At 38.4% G+C, this 19,406-nt stretch overlaps 3 protein-coding genes and 1 non-coding gene across 5 annotated transcripts; all 4 read left to right on the top strand.

Moving 5' to 3' along the window:
- Positions 1–7,983: 7,983 nt before the first annotated feature.
- On the top strand, positions 7,984–8,636 carry LOC140835514 (uncharacterized). The gene is made up of 2 exons (XM_073201005.1): positions 7,984–8,517; positions 8,586–8,636. Exons 1-2 carry the CDS (start codon positions 7,984–7,986, stop codon positions 8,634–8,636), a joined length of 585 nt encoding a protein of 194 aa, XP_073057106.1.
- A 434-nt stretch (positions 8,637–9,070) lies between these two features.
- Positions 9,071–9,197, top strand: LOC140835609 (small nucleolar RNA snoR111). The gene has a single exon (XR_012118931.1). It is a non-coding gene; the product is annotated as a small nucleolar RNA snoR111 (small nucleolar RNA).
- A 2,233-nt stretch (positions 9,198–11,430) lies between these two features.
- LOC140834767 (uncharacterized) lies at positions 11,431–15,216 on the top strand. Of its 2 annotated transcripts, XM_073199885.1 has the most exons (5): positions 11,431–11,814; positions 13,039–13,206; positions 13,961–14,410; positions 14,508–14,823; positions 14,897–15,216. In XM_073199885.1, exons 1-5 carry the CDS (start codon positions 11,740–11,742, stop codon positions 15,031–15,033), a joined length of 1,146 nt encoding a protein of 381 aa, XP_073055986.1. In that variant the 5' UTR covers positions 11,431–11,739; the 3' UTR covers positions 15,034–15,216. The 2 variants fall into 2 exon arrangements, with proteins under 2 accessions (XP_073055986.1, XP_073055985.1); XM_073199884.1 differs by lacking the exon at positions 11,431–11,814 and having other exon boundaries at positions 12,520–13,206.
- A 115-nt stretch (positions 15,217–15,331) lies between these two features.
- LOC140834768 (RPM1-interacting protein 4-like) lies at positions 15,332–17,230 on the top strand. The gene is made up of 4 exons (XM_073199886.1): positions 15,332–15,581; positions 15,752–16,141; positions 16,213–16,410; positions 17,032–17,230. Exons 1-4 carry the CDS (start codon positions 15,576–15,578, stop codon positions 17,050–17,052), a joined length of 615 nt encoding a protein of 204 aa, XP_073055987.1. The 5' UTR covers positions 15,332–15,575; the 3' UTR covers positions 17,053–17,230.
- The last annotated feature ends 2,176 nt before the right edge of the window (positions 17,231–19,406 follow it).

The following is a 19,406-nucleotide window of genomic DNA, read 5'->3' as shown; positions in this document are numbered from 1 at the left end:
TGGAAATCTCGGAACCGAACTAAAATGGTTAGAAGAATAGTTGGAGATTATAGCATTAGCTTAATTTTCATTGCGCTCATGCCCTAGAAACATGTAGATAAGTTAGAATCAGATGATAATTACGGTAATCCAAGTGTGGAATTCACAAACGTCGAATCAATCACAAACTGTTAAAGTTCAAAACCCAAGATCATCGTTGTTTTGTTGCCTATAATGCTAGGTGCCCTAAGGTGATACCTTGGAGAGGGCCGGGTCTGGGTCATCCTTGGACTCGAGCGAAGTAAGAAAGATCGGAAGCCTAGAGCTAGTCACGGGAATCTGAGATAAAACCAAGTGACAGCCAATTTGAGCAAAGAAAAAGTATATTATCATCCTTTTTTTTTTTTTTTTTTTTTTTTTTAATGAAATTCATTAAAAAAGGTAGGTAAAAGAGAGTTAATTACAAATACACTGGGCAGCCCCAGGAGAATCAAAAGGAACAATCTCAAAACTCAACAACAAAGTCTACAAATCATTAAACATCAACACCCATATTCTCAATCAGTAATCCGAGAATGGCAACATGTGTAAATAATTTGGCAGGCTTCTTAGTACGTGGATCTTGATCTTGTTGATTATCCCCTCAGCATTCGGCACGACATTATCGAAGATTACCCCATTCCTTAAATTCCAAATATGATAAACTGTTGCCGCAAGTGCCACACACCTCATCTTGTTTAAGTTTGAGCTTCCACGATAGACACCCCTAAAGGCCGATAGAATGGCTGTAGGAGTTTTCATCATTTTACGCATGTCGAGCCATGATCTTATAGAATTCCATATTGAAGAAGATATATCGCAATTAAAGAACAAATGAACGACAGATTCGTCAGAGGCTTTGCAAAGAACGCATGATCTATCAGTTAAGAAACCCAACCTGTCTCGAGTAAGTAATTTCCGATGGGCAAATAACCACAAAATGAATTTGTGCTTTGGTAGAATACACTGTTTAGATAACAGCGGTTTCCACGGCCACTTTGTCCACCGACCAACAAAGAAATCATAAGCTCCAGTCAAGCCTTTCGAAGATCCAAACCACTTGTTCAATACAGCAACCGACGCCTGTTTAGAGCCATGTGCCATAAGGATTTCATCACGAATCTGAATAATATGTTTGATGAGAGGCGATTGGTCATTTGTCCATTCCCAACTCCAAACATCATTATAATGACTGTACACATGATTCACCCACTTTATCCACAGACTGTCCTTCTTTAAATGAATGTTCCAAAGCGTTTTAGCCAACAAAGCTTTGTTCCATGCCTTCAAGTTCTTCAATCCAAATCCACCCGCTTCAATCGGCTTACAAAGAGAACTCCACGCAATTGGAGGATGTTTGGTAGGCCAAACAAAGCTCCGACAGATTGAGTAGATCCTATCAATAATACAGCTTGGCAGAGGCAGGATAGATAGCCAATAACACTCAACACCTTGAACAACTGACCTGATAAGCTCAAGCTTCCCAGCATAAGACAGAGACTGACGCGGCCATGATGATATCTTATTCGAGATTGCATCAACTAGGATGTGATAATCTGCAGCCCGCAGGTGCTTGGCAGCAAGTGGCACACCCAAGTATCGAAAGGGTAGGTCTCCAAGAGTGATGCCCGTGATTGCAAGTATTTCCTGTCTAACCGAATCCGACACACTGGCAAGGTAGACATTAGATTTCAACAAGTTTACTCTAAGGCCCGCCATATTCCCAAACTTATTCAAGCAATCCATGAGCATAGAGACACTACAAACATCGCCCCTTGACAGTAACAGTAGATCATCGGCATACGCAAGGTGCGTGATACCCATGTTGCGACATTTCGGATGATAACCGAATCGTGTATCACGAGACATTTTCTTTAACTGACGAGAAAGTACTTCAATGCATAATGTAAATAAGTGAGGTGAAAGAGGGTCACCTTGACGTAGCCCTCTTCGGCCCTCGAAATGCCCGTGGAACTGTCCATTGATAACAATAGAGTATGATGTTGTGGAGACACATTCCATTATCCACTGCACAAAAAGCCGAGGAAAGTTAAATCCAATCAGCACTTGATGAAGAAAGTTCCAATCCACCGAATCATAGGCCTTTTGAAGATCGATTTTCAGCATACATCTAGGAGATCCCCGCTTTCTAGCATATTTTCGAAGTAACTCTTGTGCCAAGTGTATATTGTCGACAATCGATCGACCTTCAATGAAACCTGCTTGTGCACCATCAACCAAATGACCTACTACCTTTCGCAACCTGTTAACAAGCATTTTTGAAATGATCTTGTAGAAAACTGTGCAACAAGAAATAGGTCTATAATCATGAACATTTGAGGCAGCAGCTTTCTTCGGAATTAACGAGATAATGGAATGATTCCATTGTTTCAACAGACGGCCATTTCTGAAGAACTCAAAAACGGCTTTCGATACATCCGCTCCTATAATATGCCAAGAATTTTTGAAGAAGAAGGCACCAAAACCATCGGACCCTGGAGCTTTATCATTATCAATATCAAACAAAGCATCATCAATTTCTGATCGGGTAGGTTGAATCGTGAGATCATGCCAATCAGTCTCTGAAATATGCGGCCCGAATTCAATAAGAGCAGGCTCGAACGGTTCTGTATCAATCTTGGAGCCCAATAGATTCTTGTAAAATCCAATGAACTCATTTGCAATATCATCCAACGCTGTGACTGTTTCTCCATCAGAATCTTTTAAGGCCAATATAGCATTTCTCTTCGTGTTCCTCTTAACAAGATTATGAAAGAATTTGGTACAGCGGTCACCTTCCAAAGTATACTTTATTCTAGCTTTCTGTTCCAAGAATAATCTCTCCGCATCCAACAATAACTCAGCTTTTCTCTTGAGCTCTTTGTAACCAATGTTCGAGACCCCATCAATCAGCAAAGATTCTTGCAAATCAATGAGATCGCGCTTTGCTTTGGTCGCACGATTGGATATATGGCTAAACTGGTTGCGATTTAGTAATAGGAGCGGTTTCTTTAAACACTTGAACATCTGCTTAAGACGGAATTGAGCTGTACCACCACCATGATACTTCCAACTATCGGCCACAATAGAATCATAGTTCTCACTCAAAGCCCACATGTTGAAGAACTTGAACGGTCTTTTCTTTGGAGCTGTTGTATCCATAAAATCTACAATAGACAAAGTGTGGTCCGAGACACAACCGGGAGCCACAAAGTCGACCATAGCAAAAATATTCGAAGAAAGCCAGTAATTATTAACAAGAACTCGGTCCAGTTTACTACGAACCTGATGGCTCAACCACGTGTAGAAGCAACCGATGCTAGGGAGATCGGATAAATCAAGTGAGTGGACACAATCAGCGAAGTCTCTGACTTCATAATTCTTGACATGTAATCCCCCAAGTTTCTCCTCCGGAGATAATACATTATTAAAATCTCCCAAAACTATCCAAGGTAGAAGGCAATTACTACCAATATCAAGTAAGTCTTTCCATAACAATCTTCTCTGACAGATAGTGTTGAGCCCATAAACAAAGGAAGCAAAAAAGCTGAGATTTGTTTTAAGACAAGCAATTCTGACATGGATAAATTGATCACTCATACCAATAACATCAAGATCAACCGAAGAAGGATTCCAGAGAACAAAGATTCTGCCCTTCGAACTAAGGTTGAAATTGTGGATTGCATTCATACCCCGGAAACGCACCCGTAACATGCTATTGAGTGCATTCTCATCAAATTTCGATTCCAGAATTCCGAATACATCAAGCTTTTGAATGCCCATAATGGATTGAGCACTCTTTTGTTTTAGAGGTTTGTGAAAACCTCTAACATTCCAACAAGCGAGCTTCATTGAGTACCGGAGGCAATTTTGGGTTGCCGCCCCTTTTCTTCATTGTCAAACAACCTATTCGTAGCGCCATTATTATTCAACTCCGCAGATTCTGTATCACAAGAGCTATTGTCCACCATATCACCGAAGAACGTTGCCATGTCCTTGTTATACCCAGAATCTGTAGTCTCGGCTATAGCCTTCTTCTTATTTTTCTTACCTTTCTTTTTATTACCCACGATCGGAACCTCTGCCGTAACAGTATGTTCATGACATTGAAATGTATCCATGCTCTCGCAAATCACTGGCCTCTTACCCTTATCAATAGGGCTAGGTTGCGCAGCATTTGTCCCATCTACCGAAGTAGTTACTACCTCAATTTGCACAGGAGATTTTGTAATAGTAACAGGTTGTTTAGTAGCCTCTTTCCCAAGGGATTTTGGTGACACCAAAGATGGCTTACGCGAGGGACCTGCCTCTGCTGATTTTCGATGCTGTGAGCGCCCCCGAGGTGGACCAGAACGCCAAGTAATACTCTTAGAACGAGCTCGGGCAGAAGAAGTGTTAGTCATTCCAGCTCCTTTCTTAGATTCATTGACATTACGGTGGTACATATGAACACAAGTATCCACGGAATGTCCTACCTTACGGCAATTAGTACAGTATTTCAGCTCTTGCTCATATTCGAAATTAATCACCACATCCCCAATCGGTAGTTCAATAGTCATGTCAGAAATTTTTGGCTTTGAAGCTTCTATTTCGATTAGCACTCGAGCATATTTCATCCTCTTACGTTGGAAGGTAAGCATGTCCATATGAATGGGAGTTCCTAAGCGAGATGATATTTTACTCAAAATGTTGAAGTTCCAACAGTCCGGAGGTAAGCCGTGAATCTGAACCCAAGATGGAACCGAGTTCATGTCCTCCTCACGAAATCTGAAACATTTCGGCATCTCCTTAAGAAACAAATGATACCCAAAGACCATGTAAGTGCCTCCGCCCATCACCTTGTCCCTTGCTTCAATGCTTGGGAAGGTGAAAATAATCCATCCGCTCTCATGTGTTTGAAACTTAACATCCGAACCCCACCTACGAACTAGATCGAATAAGGCTGCAGTAGGTGGCTTACCACTAATCACATATCCAAGAAGGCAAATTCCGTATGTTTCTTCAATAGTGTCAATATCATTTATGCCAAACTTGAGTTTATCAATGCCAGTATCTAACTTTTCGAGTTTGTATTCTGCATTTGCCATTCTATTGCGCTTGAACAAGCTAGCATATGAGACTTTTGCTTTCTTGGGTGGTAACTCTGAGATTTCAGGACGATTGTGCATCGTAGCAGAATTAGCATTCACATTTTTTGCGCTGGCTTCGGGAGAATTATTCTGCCCCTTTTCAGTAGTATCACATTGCTCATTCATCTGCTGTTCAGAACTGGAACCAACAGTCGAGGCATTGGCACTCTGTTGCACACCTTTAGTATCTGATTTGCTGCTTGAATTACTCATAGGGGCAATAACACAAACACTTAGAAGGCAGAAAGTAGAGTTACACGATTTTTGAATCCACGAAAATGCTAGAACCAGGGAGAATAAATCCCACCACAATCATCCTTGGACATGCATCAACCAGTGCTTCTTGCTTTGGTCTCATGTACCCGGTCAACAGGTAGTTCAGGGGCCAGAGCCCCCCTTACATCCTCACATCATAACCATTGATCGAGCTTCTAGGGACATTTATCGATTTTGAGCTCATAAGCATGAGACACCATGCCTCGAAATCATTGGTATGTTAGTCAATACACGTAGGAGCAATGTAACAAGATTGACAACAACATGAGTTGTTAGTAAGGATAATGTTGATGGACGTGTTTGATCATGAGGAATAACACGATACTTAAAACAATGTCATCATTATATTTTTTTCTTATAAATTCTCTGTTTTGCTTGATCGTGAAGATTGTTGTGTTAAGTGATAGATATTTTGAATATATAGAATGAAATTATTTGTGTCGGTGACAAGTGAACTTAGATCTCACGTTGAGAATGAATCAATATAACTTCTATGTCTATTTAATAACTATTAAAAAAAATAAAACAATTACCCCATTTTAATTGTCATTTTAAGTTGTTTAAATTTAATTTTAAATTTTTCTATAACAAGATTATACACACAAAAATATTTTTTAAAAAAACGATTAGACATTCAATCACCAAATACAAGAACTGGTATAAAATACGTGCATATATACATCACCTGCATCAAAAAATATATATATATTTTTTTAAAAAAATGACAATAATAAAATTCAAAACTATCACTGATATTTAAAAATAATTAAAATAATAAAATTTAAAACTATCATTGATACAAGTCTAATCAACTTGAAGTGTGTTTCCACTGTTTTTTAAGAAAAAAACTTGTGTGAGACGATCTCACGGTCGTATTTTGTGAGACGGGTCTTTATTTGGGTATTTCATGAAAAAATATTACTTTTTATGCTAAGAGTATTATTTTTTATTGTGAATATGAGTAGGGTCGACCCGTCTCATAGATTGAGATCCGTGAGACGGTCTCACATAAAACCTACTCGTTTTTTAAAGTTTTTCGTAGGATACTTACTTCTAGTTGATACAATGTTGGACTAATTCTACAAGTTCGAACATAAAATTTTATCTAAAAGATATAAATTCGACATTTGATAGAGATCAACCATCATATTTACTTATACTTCGAACATTTGATAAAACTATACCATTCGAGGTGTATTCTTCCGGGTTTTTTTAATAAAAGAAATTTGATATATATGTGTCGAAAATATAACAGAAAATGATAACCCATCATAATTTATTTATTTGTTTAATAATTTAGCTATAAGTTTAGGAAATTCAATATTTGACTATGCCATTTCCATTTAAAATGTTACTTTATCACCCTCTTTGTTTTGTATGCTAATAATTATATTGGTAGAGGAAAAAAACATTTACTTATATTGAAGTCAAACGAATGCCACGCGGGTAGCGAGCCTGAATCCAATTGGATGCGCATGGTTTTGTTTTGACTTTTGTTAGGCCGGCGGCCTTTGCGAGAAACATTACAAGTGCCATTGTTTGAGGAAGCACCACCCTCCAAAAGATGAAATCGCTCACTTTAGACGCTCCTCACCCTCCAGCCCGACAGGAATGTGAGAGGAGGTAAATCATGGTGACTCAACCAACCAGCAGCAGCTAGACCTTATGCTACACCGCACACAAGAAGCTCCTTCTCATTGGAGGGAATTTAACTCTCACACTGCCGCTTGCGAGACTCGATCTCTGGTCATTGTTCCAAGATTTACTGCTACTGACCAACTGAGCTAAGCCCATACGGGCACTGGTACAATATCTATTACTTGTTCTACTGGTTGCAAATTCTTTTGTTCTTATAGTTAACTATTTTAGTAAATTTTATTTCATCAAATCAAATAAAAAAAAAGTTAGAAGTTTTTCTAAACAAATAATTAAAAAATACAAGCCTAATCACTTCTTTTGAACGGATCCATCTTTTGAGGATAAAAACAAATAAAATAGATGGAACTTAGAAGCTTGGTCACAAGAAAAGATGCCCCACGCTTTGTACACCTTCCTCCCATTGTTCCACTTTGTCTTTTGTCTGTAACTTGTTCAACCAAATCTACGATTAAGTTATTTGCCCACAAGCTCTGACGGTGCTGTCGATGATATCAGATTAACCATCCATTTATTGACTTTCGGATAGCTCAAGAAAACCCGATTAATTCTTTGGACCACGATCATTATATTTATCCTCACATTCTCTGTCACGTTATCTGTTTGATCATTTTCTTTGTCTTGCCTGGAGGTGGTGGTGGTTGCGTAATGGCCGTCATGTCTCACGATTCTTGAAAGCTGAATCTTGATGCAGTTCACGTGATTTTGATGCTTTGATTAATCTATCTTACTCTTACTCTTACTCTATGTAGGTAGTATATATCTCAATTCACCACCTTCGTCTGTATGAATTTATTCACCGCACAAACTCACACACGAAACAATAGACATCGTTGTATATTTGCGTGGGTGAATCATTTTCTTGTATTATTTTTTTCTGGGTTTCGTTCTTCCACTTGAATCAATGGGTGAAAGAATTGAAATGTTTGGATTTGGGTTGCAGGCGAGGATAGAGATACAGAGAGGAGCGAGAACAATACTAGAGCTGTTCAGAGAGAGGATGGAGGGAGTCGATCGTACGGTGAGGAGGAAGAAGAGTCTTAAAGAACGGCTGGGGTTCAACGGCATGAGCTGTTGCGGAGGAGTCACCTGGGGACTCGGCCCGACTACCATGAGCGTGAGGGACGAAGAAGAAGATCAAGATGGACTCATAAACCCAGAAACAACTGATCCCAACAACGCCACCCAAACTCCGCCGGAGAACAGCCCCACCTCGCCGTGCGATAGCCAATCTGCAGCAGTAAGCGGTATGAATCTGGCGGCAGCATTGGCAGCTGAGCGTCAGTTCCGGGCGGCGCAAGACTCGGACCACGAAGGATCCAATCAGAGCCCGAACTCCGGAACACCGCCAAGAACGTCGCTGATGCGATTGCTGGAAGAAACGGACGGCTGTGATGAAGGGAGAAAGGACGAAGAAGACGGGGGAGGGTGCGATCGGGTGTGCTGCGTGTGCATGAGAAGGCAGAAGGGTGCAGCTTTCATACCATGTGGACACACTTTTTGCAGAGTGTGTTCGAGGGAGCTGTGGCTGAATCGAGGGACTTGTCCCCTCTGTAGTCGTTCCATCATCGAGATCCTCGATATATATTGAGATTATCGAAAGGGGTATTGTTTTTATTTTTTTTAAAAAAAATCAATGTTTCCCAAAAATTGAAGAATTTGACGAGATTAAGGAATTTAGAAAGTCGACACATGCAACTTTGCCGCTCTGATTTTGATTTTAATTACAACGTTGAGGGTGGTGTGAGAGAATTAATATCCACCATTGGATGGTTGATTAGGCAGCCCTAGCGCATAATCTATCATCGAGGGCAATACAGTAATTGTATTCCTTAGGGTTTTGCCCCCTATCTACATATATACATTTATGCTGTAGCTTGCTTGCTCACTCACCGCACACCACAGCCGTTACTGCTGAAACACGCAGAAAGCGGACACCGACTCTTCTTCTTTGTTATTCTGCTAGGTTTTGAACACGCCTCTGCTCGTAATTCATGAAGGGAACGAGATCTTGATTTTCGTCTCACAATTGAGGACATGAGGTATAATGATGGTGGCGAGATATCGTTTCAGTCGTCATTTTCCTTGGTTGACGATTCGATTGTTGCTCGTCCACATTTTTTTTTATACTCCCGTTTTTATTTTATCTCACCGGTGGACACATCGGAGACCGTTACGAGATTTGTAGTGAAATGATTGTCAATCCACCTTATATATCCTCCACCTTTGAAGATATACTTATCAGAAATCTATGTATGTTTCTTTTTCCCACTTTCACTTGGACATCCTCGAAACCTTCTTCATTTTCATTTACCTAAAAAATAGGCCCCGCCCCCTTCAAACCAATAATTATTTGATTGATAAACAAAGAATTTGATGCATCAATAAATAATATAACTCACCTCCATAAAACTATTGGTTACACATGTATATGTATAATTTCCCATTCAACCTCCCCAATATGTAACTCACACATTCAAGTTTTATGCATATATACTGGTGTCAAGGTGCAAAAGCACTGTCCAAGTCCAACACCGTAGTCAGATCAGAGACATGGACTTGGAAATAAATTAGTCCACATTTAAACACTGCACTGTCACTTTACAATCTCCAAATTTCTTAAAATCCTCAGAAACAAAGTTTTGCCCAAAACGTTTGCTAGGTTTCCTAGGAAAATTTATAAAAACAAACATGTCAATTGAAAAATAATATTGTAATGTTTGTGAGTGAATAAGCATCAAATAATCTGTATTTGAATGTACTTTCAATTAATCGAGTTACACATAGAACTATCATTATTCTTTTAACACGCACAAGAAATTTTACTAACTTGTATCCAAGCATAAATGTGATTAAGTCATAGCCAAAAGAATCAAGCTCAAGAACCTCATTGAGCTCGTCTGGTTTTTTCTTTTTCAAATACTGCGTAAAGTCGAACTGAATCTGCAGATTTGTCTCAGCTTCTTCTTGCTCCATTTTACTTTTCCTCACCGCGAGAAGAAACAAAAGGCTCTCCAGCTCTTTAACTGACGCTTCACATCCCTGTGAATAAATCATAATGAAGTCGACATCCATTCAGAAGTAACTATGAAACAAGAAAATAAACACTCGCCAACATTGGTCACAATCAAAACGCAATATTGGCCAGAATGAAAAAGAAAATGATACAACAAATCATCGCACACTTATTCAGTATCTTATGTTGATTTTTACGCTACGCTTGGAAAGTGCGCTTTCAAAATCTGTTCTACGTCATCATTTTTTGTGACAGAGCTGAATTAGAGGTCGAATTGTTAGAAATATATCGAATGCTAATAACAGTAGCGTAGAGACGAACTCTAAAGATGAAGCAATAATCGAAAGAAATGTTATGTTTACAGTAAGAATATCATGCAAAGGAAATCAAAACCAAACCGAGGCCTATAGCGTGTACAATTTTCTTAAAATAGATTTGCTCTCTCCAGTTGTGGATTTCAGTGTCTTTTCTGCCTTGGCACATCCCTTATTTATACATCTCAATACCAGTCATATAAAAGGCCAAAGGTTGTCATAAAAAAGGCACACGAAGCACCAACGATTGGGCAGACGAAGCACCAAAAGTCAGGGCATTTGAAAGGTCTCAACCGATTGTGGATTTCAGTGTCTTTTCTGCCTTGGCACATCCCTTATTTATACATCTCAATACCAGTCATATAAAAGGCCATAGGTTGTCATAAAGAAGGCACACGAAGCACCAACGATTGGGCAGACGAAGCACCAAAAGTCAGGGCATTTGAAAGGTCTCAACCGATTTTTGCAGACTGTTAGACGATTTTTGCCTTGATCGGTTCGACATTCGACGCACTCATGTCGCATTCGTATGCTTGCACGCAAATCAAACTTTTTCCAGTTCAAATTAAGAACATGATTTGCACCCCCTCTGCGTCGACGTGCAAGAGAGAGTCTCTTACCAATCATTGTTACACCTCCATTAAGTGTAATATAATATAAACTTTAACTATACCACTTTATTTTTCGATGTGTGACAGCCTCATCTTTTCTCTCATTCACTCACATGAAAAACTCATTAACCTCGGAACTCATACCTTTAATCCAACACAAATACCCAAACAGCAGGGACCAATCTTTCAGTTATGGATACAGAAGAATAACAACTCACATATACATCATGTTCATCGTACATGTATCTCGTTATTTGGTAAAATTTATTGAAAATACATAGTTGAACTAGGTGAAATTCTCTATTATAATCACTCGTACATCTTTCAAAGTCTTACTTTGTAGCGTACTCTAAAATAAAATAGAATAATCTATGATCGACAAGTCTCTATTAATAAACATTTTGCGGAAGAATATCTAAGGACTATAATGTTGATACCACCTGTCACGTGCTAATTTTTTCAAATAGAAAAACATTAAAAATTAAATAATTTTGAGTGACCTCTCGTAGTCGTAGTCTCGTTTTGCAATTTGTTAGGCGAAGAATAATAATAATAAAATGTGTGCATCCGTGGCATCGTCATTATGGGCTTAACTTTCAAATGGGCCAACCAAAGGGAAAGGGTTTCATTTTCTGAAATATCAGTGAGCCTACACATCATCGACAACATCGAAACAACATTGTTAAATAAAATTCTTTGCGGTCCTGACAGAGATTCTCATGGGACACACAATGGCCTGTTTGGCTGTTTCTGCAAATCGACCATCTTTGATTAATGTAATTATTAAAATCAAAGTCTGTTCTTTCTCTAAGTATTAGTATTTTGTGGATAACTTGTTTACTTCCTTATTATTATTATTACTTTCTAGATCATATAGAATTTCGATAATCGGCACGAATCCGTAAATAGTTAAAGTTTCATGATAATTGGTATGTATCTTGTTATTTGTTATAATTTATGAAATATTTCTATGTTACCAAAGTGCATATTTTCTTAATCTTAAAAGTAACATTTTTTAAAAGAAACTCGCAACTTAATTTAACCACATTAAATTATTCTTTTAATAAAAAATAGAAGATATTTGTGACACGATTTTTTTTTTTTGGGTCAAAATGTTGAGTCACCTAGGGAGACGGATATCAATAGCCCAAAAAAAAAAAAAAAAAAAAAATCAAACTCCAACTTTCCAGCAGGTTACACGTGGACGGCGGCTATCTAACATCATGCAATCTGTGAACTTTTTGGCCTTTTTCAATCTCTATTGTTTTATGACAAATGGATGGCTAGTTTTATTTTCTCGTAACGTCCTAATTTAATGCATCCGCAACACTTGAATTTTGTTAACAATTAATTTTAAATGATATTTACTGTGGGTGGATTGATTATTTCTATCGAAAGTATAAAATTTATTTTTGATTCGTTGATTCAAATAAAGAAAAAATCAATATATTTGGTGTGAAAGAAGAGAGTTTAGTGGATCCATTATAAATATTTTATCTAATGTTTGACCAGCCTTAATATAATATGAATTTATATATGACAACATCAAACGTGTCGTGATTTATATATGATCAAACAACCATTTGCCACCTGCGCACCAACTACTTCGCTCCCAATCACGAGCCCACAAGTCATCATCACTTCGCTGAGTTAAAAACTCAAACTTTCACAAAACTCGAGCAACCATTCATCAATCAATATTTGCGATTATAACCCTTTACAGGAAACAGCATTTGCAGAATAAGTTTTCTAAACAAGAAAACACCAGTACCAAAATGGAAGAATCGGCCAAAGAGGCTTTAATTCAAGAAAACAAGTCGATTTCACCAAGCCATTCATTCCACGAATCCAACTTGGAGTCGACGAGTTACAGCTATAGTCTGAAATGGGTTTTTCTTGATTATTCGAATATATGGAGAACTGGGATTTCTTGGTCCATGTTTTTTCTGCTAAACATAGCTGTTCCAATTGTCTCCCACTTTATATTTTATTGCTCTGACTGTGATCTGATCCACCAGAGGCCTTACAATGCAATTGTTCAGTCATCACTTTCGCTATTTGCTGCACTTTCTTTTATCTGCCTAACTTCTTTCGGGCGTAAATACGGGCTTCGGAGGTTTCTGTTTCTTGATAAACTGTGTGATGAAAGCGAAAAGGTTCGGCAGGGATATGCGCTGCAGCTTCAAGTACGTTTCTGCCTTTCCATTTTTCGCTCCAAATTGCTTAGATTTCTTAGTTACGTAGTTATACAAAGGAAGCAGCTCACAATATTACTGTGTTTCAAGTCGAAAATATCTAATTTGGGCCTGGCTCCAATATATTTCGAAATCGTGAGTCATTTTATTACCTTAAAGATTCAAGAATCAAGATAAACTTTTTAAATTATTAAAATTGAAGGGCATGGAGACATGATCAAGAAGTTGTAGCTGAACATGACCGTTAAAATCAAACTGAACCAGACAAATCGAGTAAAATTCAAATTTTGATCCGAGTTCAAAATAATTTATTTTTTCGAACTTAGAACTAGCTAAAGAATTTTGAGTTCGAATCCAGACATGAAAACAAGTAACATTTGACCCCTCTCAATTCATTGGAACATAGATATAAATATCACACCTCTATTGGTAGGATAAAACAGGCAAATTAGTCAATAATCCTGTCAAATCTAGTTGATCACGGAGCCAGTAGAATTTTGCATATTACCCCTTTATGGCCCGAAGTGTGGCATAATGTATCAGAGGGATCTGAGTCCGAATACTATCTATGCAGAATTGTAACGTTGTATTTCCTCGTAATTCTAGTTAATTGTTTGCGGAAATCAAGTACATATGCTAAACTATTCCTAGCAATCTCATTGTACGGTCAAAACTTCAATAAAAACATGATCCATGCAAGAGCATTATATTCTCCAATTTTAAGTCTGTCTATTTGTCGACGCAGAGATCAATGAAGCTCCTTTCAGCTTTTGTTCTCCCCTGTTTCCTTGCCCACTGCGCATACCAGATATGGTGGTTCGCCTCCGGAGGAAACCAAATCCCCTACCCATACAACACGCCTCTGTGCAAAGTCATCGGTTGCATGCTACTGATGTGCTCGTGGCTATATCGTACCTCGATATGTTTCCTAGTCTGTGTACTCTTCCGCCTTACGTGTTACCTTCAAATACTAAGGTTAGAGGACTTTGCTCAAGTCTTTGAACGTGAATCTGATGTTGCTTCAATCTTGATCGAACATCTAAGGATCAGAAGAAATCTTCGGATCATAAGTCATCGGTTTAGAGTTTTCATTTTGTTGACGCTAATCCTAGTAACAATAAGCCAGTTTGTTTCCTTGCTCATTACAACTGAACCGAGCTCCAGAGTCAACATCCTAACAGCTGGAGAACTCGCGGTAATCACACATAACCAGCTAGCTCTTTAATCTATTTCACGTGACATTCAAGAGAAATGTAGTGAAGTTCTTGACTTCTTCTGTTTCTGTCATGCAGTTGTGTTCCATAACTCTGGTAACTGGGCTTTTAATCTGCTTGCGAAGTGCAGCAAAGATAACACATAGAGCACAGGCGGTTACAACTCTTGCGGCTAAGTGGCATGCCTGTGCCACAATCGATTCGTTTGATGCTCTAATTGATGACATCCCAACGACTCAGATTGTTTCAGCTGATGTGGCACGGTATCCAGTTACTGCTGCCAACTGGATGGATTCCGATAATGAAGTAGGAGATGGAGATAACGTGTTGGACAACACAAACTTGGTGCCGATTTTTGCAAACACTGTGTCTTACCAGAAAAGGCAAGCACTAGGTAAGCAACTGCTAAACTTATTGAACTCAGCATTCAACGAGAACGTTTTTTTTATGGGCTTTTTGTATTTCAGTAACATATTTCGAGCACAACACAGCTGGAATTACCGTGTATGGCTTTATGCTGGATAGGACATGGTTACACACAATCTTCGCGATCCAGCTCTCTCTTACATTGTGGATATTGAACAAGACGATAGGGATTTCTTGAGTGTTGTATAATTGGCGTATCTGATGCTATCAAAACCGTAGGGAATACGGTTTATTTGCCTTCTTCGTCCTGTTTTCAAGTGAAATATATATAATTGATTGTGTGTAAGCATCAAATATGGTTTTCACATTTTAGGGGTTACTTTTATTACATAGAGAAATGAGTTTTCTGACTTCTCCTTGATGATGATGATCGTTTTATATATGTATGTATCTCACATCCTCCAATCAAAATGTGCATAAGATCGAGTTCAAACTTCATATAGTAAGCATGATAAATGACGACATTTGTGGACGAACGACGGAAACAACAAATACTTGGGATTCCTTTCGTTTATTTACGGATCTTACAATCATCGAAAACACAAAGTTATGCATGCCCAAATTCATCGGCTTCTCCGCGACAAATTACAATGGACCCACACGCAAACTCTACTTGTCTTCTTGTTTTTCATACATTCTCTCCCACTATATTTTTATGCATAAACAAGATCGTCCGCGGCTCTCAACGATCAGAAACAAAGGGGAACTTAATAAAGATTAATGGATGTGAGTATTTTTCTTTAATTGCTTATTCTCATGTTGTAGTTGGATAGAAATATCAAATCCTATATACATATAAATTTTTCTAGCTACTTAACGATTAAATCTTCAAAACTGAAATATTCACAACGCACAAGTCTTTGTTCCAACCAGATTAGTTAACGTTTACTACGCAGCAACAGCGATCACATGTTCCTATGTTCGGGAACTGGGACGGGGAGAACGTACCGTACACAGCCTGCTTCGAGAATGCGCGCAAGGAGAAAGCCAACGGCATCAGGATAAACCCCAACGATCCTCAGGAAAATCCAGAAGCCTTCAACATGGTAGCAGCTCCACCTTCTGGCAAGTTTTCCGTGCCCAAAAAGAATCGTTTCCACAAAAGAAACACTTCCGATCAGCTGAAAAGCAGCACTTACAAAAGCACGTCTTCTACATCAGACAGCGACAAAGCCACATCTCATGATAGTTCTGTGAATTCAATCTTTAAGCCCAAACACCAGCGCGGAAGATCCGATCGCAGCCATTTCCCGCCGCTATCTCCAGTGGATTATGCCGATGATAATGTGAGTAATCTTGTTAAATCATTGTGTTTGTGTGGATGTTGATCTGATATAGATGGAGGAATTGTGAACAGTCTTGTAGATCGGTGGCTGTGCCTAAATTCGGGGAATGGGATGAAAAGAATCCGAGATCGGCGGAAGGTTTTACGGTAATCTTCAACAAGGTGAAGGAGGAGAAGCAAATCGCGGCTGCTAAATTCCCCTCTGTGAGTGTGCAGCAGGTTGTGAACAAATATCACGAATCTAGCCACAAAGAAAATACCCGGGGAAAGGTATGTATGGGCACATTTAAATTTCTAACATTTCCCTCTTCAATTAGAAAATGAAGATAATTTTTTAAAATACAGAATGTCATTTTTCAAAATTTTCCAATAAACACACTTTATTTTGTTATGGAACCAAATCGTATCCAACTTTCACATTCTTATAAACAAATGACAAAAAATTGTGTGAGATTATCTCACGGGTCGTATTTTGTGATACAGATCTCTTATTTGGATCATCCATGAAAAAGTATTACTTTGAATGCTAAGAGTATTATTTTTTATTGTGAATATCGGTAGGGTTGACTCATCTCACAGACAAAGATCCGTGAGACCGTCTCACAAGAGATCTACTCTAAATAATAATTATTTTAATTCTCTTCATCAACTTTAAAAAATAAAATAAATATAATTTAAATTAACCTAAAGTTGCATTTCGATGAATAGTTATTTTGTGAGTTGGAGATGAACTTCACATTCACCCCAACACGACATTTGAAATATTCCTTTCAAATATCTCAAATCCAAATCATCTCTCCAAACGCAACTTAAATGTCATATTGTCTTGATAATAATGTATATATCCTGCTTTAATTTGATCTCATCTAAAACCAGTTCTGTGACGTGCAGAAATGTTGCGGCCTGTTTTGAAGATGGAACACCCATTTGGCTCGTCTGTCTACATATATTTCTTACATGTTTTTTTATTAGTATGTCAAGCTCTTGCCCTTCTAGATTTATCCTAAGCTTTATGTTCTTTGTGACTCCGCTATAATCTTTGATAAACAATTGCACGTGATTCAGACTTGCTTATCCTAATATTAGTGTTGTAAGCAAATAATTCAATCGAATCATACACGAATACATTTTACGCTTATTGTATAGCTATATGTGCTCAAGTTATTGTATTCTTCTTATTTTGTAATATCATTTGGATTACTTTTCGTATCATCGATCTTAGACAAATTCTTGCGGCAACAAGTCTATCTAATTTCAAACTTGAGCTGGATTGTTGCTTACAAGATCCACATTCTCAGATACAGATCCACCACTGAATAGAATTTCCTCTGCTTTTCCCAGAAATATTTACCAAGATGATTTTCACTTTAATTATGATTCATTTAAAAGATAAGACCAACCAGTTAAGCTGTAATGCCCGAGAAATTATCACGGTTAATCAAGGATTATTGATTTATAATTTAACGTGATTACGAAAGGGCCAACTGAGACACGATTTAAGATAATGTGTGGCAATTTATTTTGAATTTCAGAGTGTGTTGCCGAAGCAACACCGCACCTGCGGCCTTGCATGTACCGCACCCGCGGTGCATGGACAGAAACTTGGACAGTTTTACCGAAGGGTGACCGCACCCGCGGTGCAAGCGTTACCGCACCCGCGGTGACATGACCGCACCCGCAGTCTTGACATGTACCGCACCCACGGTCGTGCAATTTCAGAATAGATAAGATTGTCGAAGCATGAGCGCACCCGCGGTGTTACACCTACCGCACCCGCGGTGATACGTGTTTTGCGGAAATTGTGCCACCTCGTCGAATTCATGCATGGTATATATATGTGTGATAGCCATTCGTTCCTTCAGAATTTAACGCAAGAAATCGAGAAAAGGTCCGAGGAGGAAGAAAGAAAATCCTTACGCCTTTTGCGAGAAATCCGTCCGTTTGATTTTGAATCCGACTTCGGTATCGAGTTCCTATCGACGTAGGCTACAACTGGACGTAAGTTTTACTACGTTTTGACATGTTTTAGAATTATGGTATTGTCAGAATTGAATGGAACTTATATATGTTGTTCTTGACATAGTAAACAGCATAGAATCGAAGTCAGATTAAGAAACGGACTGAATATGAACTTGTTATGATTTTCAGAATTAGATTGAATAAGAATTGATATCCAGATTGAGTGATTATCGATTATGAGATATTAGAATTGATATCTGACTGATATGATAGGGCTGGATATATTGAGATTACGTCGTTATGTTGTTGAAACAGAATTTGATTGAATTCTGTTTGTATCCAGTATTAATTAAGTGGTGTATTGATACGGTACTCTCGATATCATTATTGTCAGACTGAGTATTGACAGGCTTGGAGTTCAAGACTGCGACCGAGTCAGAGTATTAGAAAGAAAGGTATAAATTAATGTTGAATTGGGATTGCACAACTCGAGTGAGGTTTGACTCGAGTCTCCCTAAATCACATACTTTCATTTATTGCATTGACATTTGCAATTGATGAGACTTATGATTGTAGTCTATTGATTTATAGCCACTGCATGTAATGACTGCGGATTCGCTAGTCATTGATTGAGTTGCTTAGATACTGACTGTATGTATTGATTACTGAGTCGTTGAGTCATAGGCTGATTTGCCTAGTCACCGGCTGATTCGTCAGGTTATTGACTGATTCGTCTTATTATAGGCTGATTCGCCTAGTCACCGGCTGATTCGTCTGGTGATTGACTGATTCGTCTAAACTTAAGCTGATTCGCTTAATTATAGGCTGAGTTGTCTGATTATTGGCTGATTCGCCTAATTACCAGCTGATTCGTCAGGTTATTGACTGATTCGTCAATTCTGCGGCTGATTCGCCCAAACACTGGATATATGAATTATATCGATGCCGTTAGGGATTGATTCATTCCTATCGACTGAGATTCGGTATAATTATTATTATTCAGACATCGGGATCCCTAGGTTAGAGTTGAGTCGAGTCTGAGACGACACGTCAATGGAGTCGAGTCTGAGACGACGCGTCGGTTGAGTTGAGTCTGATATGACATGTTGATTTACATTGTTTATACCATTCATGATTATTGAATGTTTGATATGAATTTATGTTTATGATTTGAGAAATGTTATGAATAATTCTTATATGCTTTCGTATATGCTTTTATATGACTGCATTTTACATTGTTTACTGGATAATATCTACCGAATGTTTCTTGTTTGTAATGCACAGGTGAGCTGGATGGATCAAGAAAT

The sequence above is a fragment of the Primulina eburnea genome, chromosome 6 (assembly GCF_022965805.1).
Source record: "Primulina eburnea isolate SZY01 chromosome 6, ASM2296580v1, whole genome shotgun sequence".
In the NCBI taxonomy this organism is placed as follows: domain Eukaryota; kingdom Viridiplantae; phylum Streptophyta; class Magnoliopsida; order Lamiales; family Gesneriaceae; genus Primulina; species Primulina eburnea.
The sequence above is the reverse complement of the archived record's forward strand: the minus strand, read 5'-3'. Positions and strand labels throughout refer to the sequence as shown.

Bases quoted from the DNA above. Each gene is read 5' to 3' on its own strand.
- LOC140834767 (XM_073199884.1), top strand. From the start codon at position 12,796: ATGGAAGAATCGGCCAAAGAGGCTTTAATTCAAGAAAACAAGTCGATT. The intron at 13,207-13,960 runs GTACGTTTCTGC...TTGTCGACGCAG, and splicing joins GATATGCGCTGCAGCTTCAA to AGATCAATGAAGCTCCTTTC. The intron at 14,824-14,896 runs GTAAGCAACTGC...TTTGTATTTCAG, and splicing joins CCAGAAAAGGCAAGCACTAG to TAACATATTTCGAGCACAAC.
- LOC140834768 (XM_073199886.1), top strand. The intron at 16,142-16,212 runs GTGAGTAATCTT...AATTGTGAACAG, and splicing joins TGGATTATGCCGATGATAAT to TCTTGTAGATCGGTGGCTGT. The intron at 16,411-17,031 runs GTATGTATGGGC...TGTGACGTGCAG, and splicing joins AAGAAAATACCCGGGGAAAG to AAATGTTGCGGCCTGTTTTG.
- LOC140835514 (XM_073201005.1), top strand. From the start codon at position 7,984: ATGGGTGAAAGAATTGAAATGTTTGGATTTGGGTTGCAGGCGAGGATA. The intron at 8,518-8,585 runs GTGTGCTGCGTG...CACTTTTTGCAG, and splicing joins ACGGGGGAGGGTGCGATCGG to AGTGTGTTCGAGGGAGCTGT.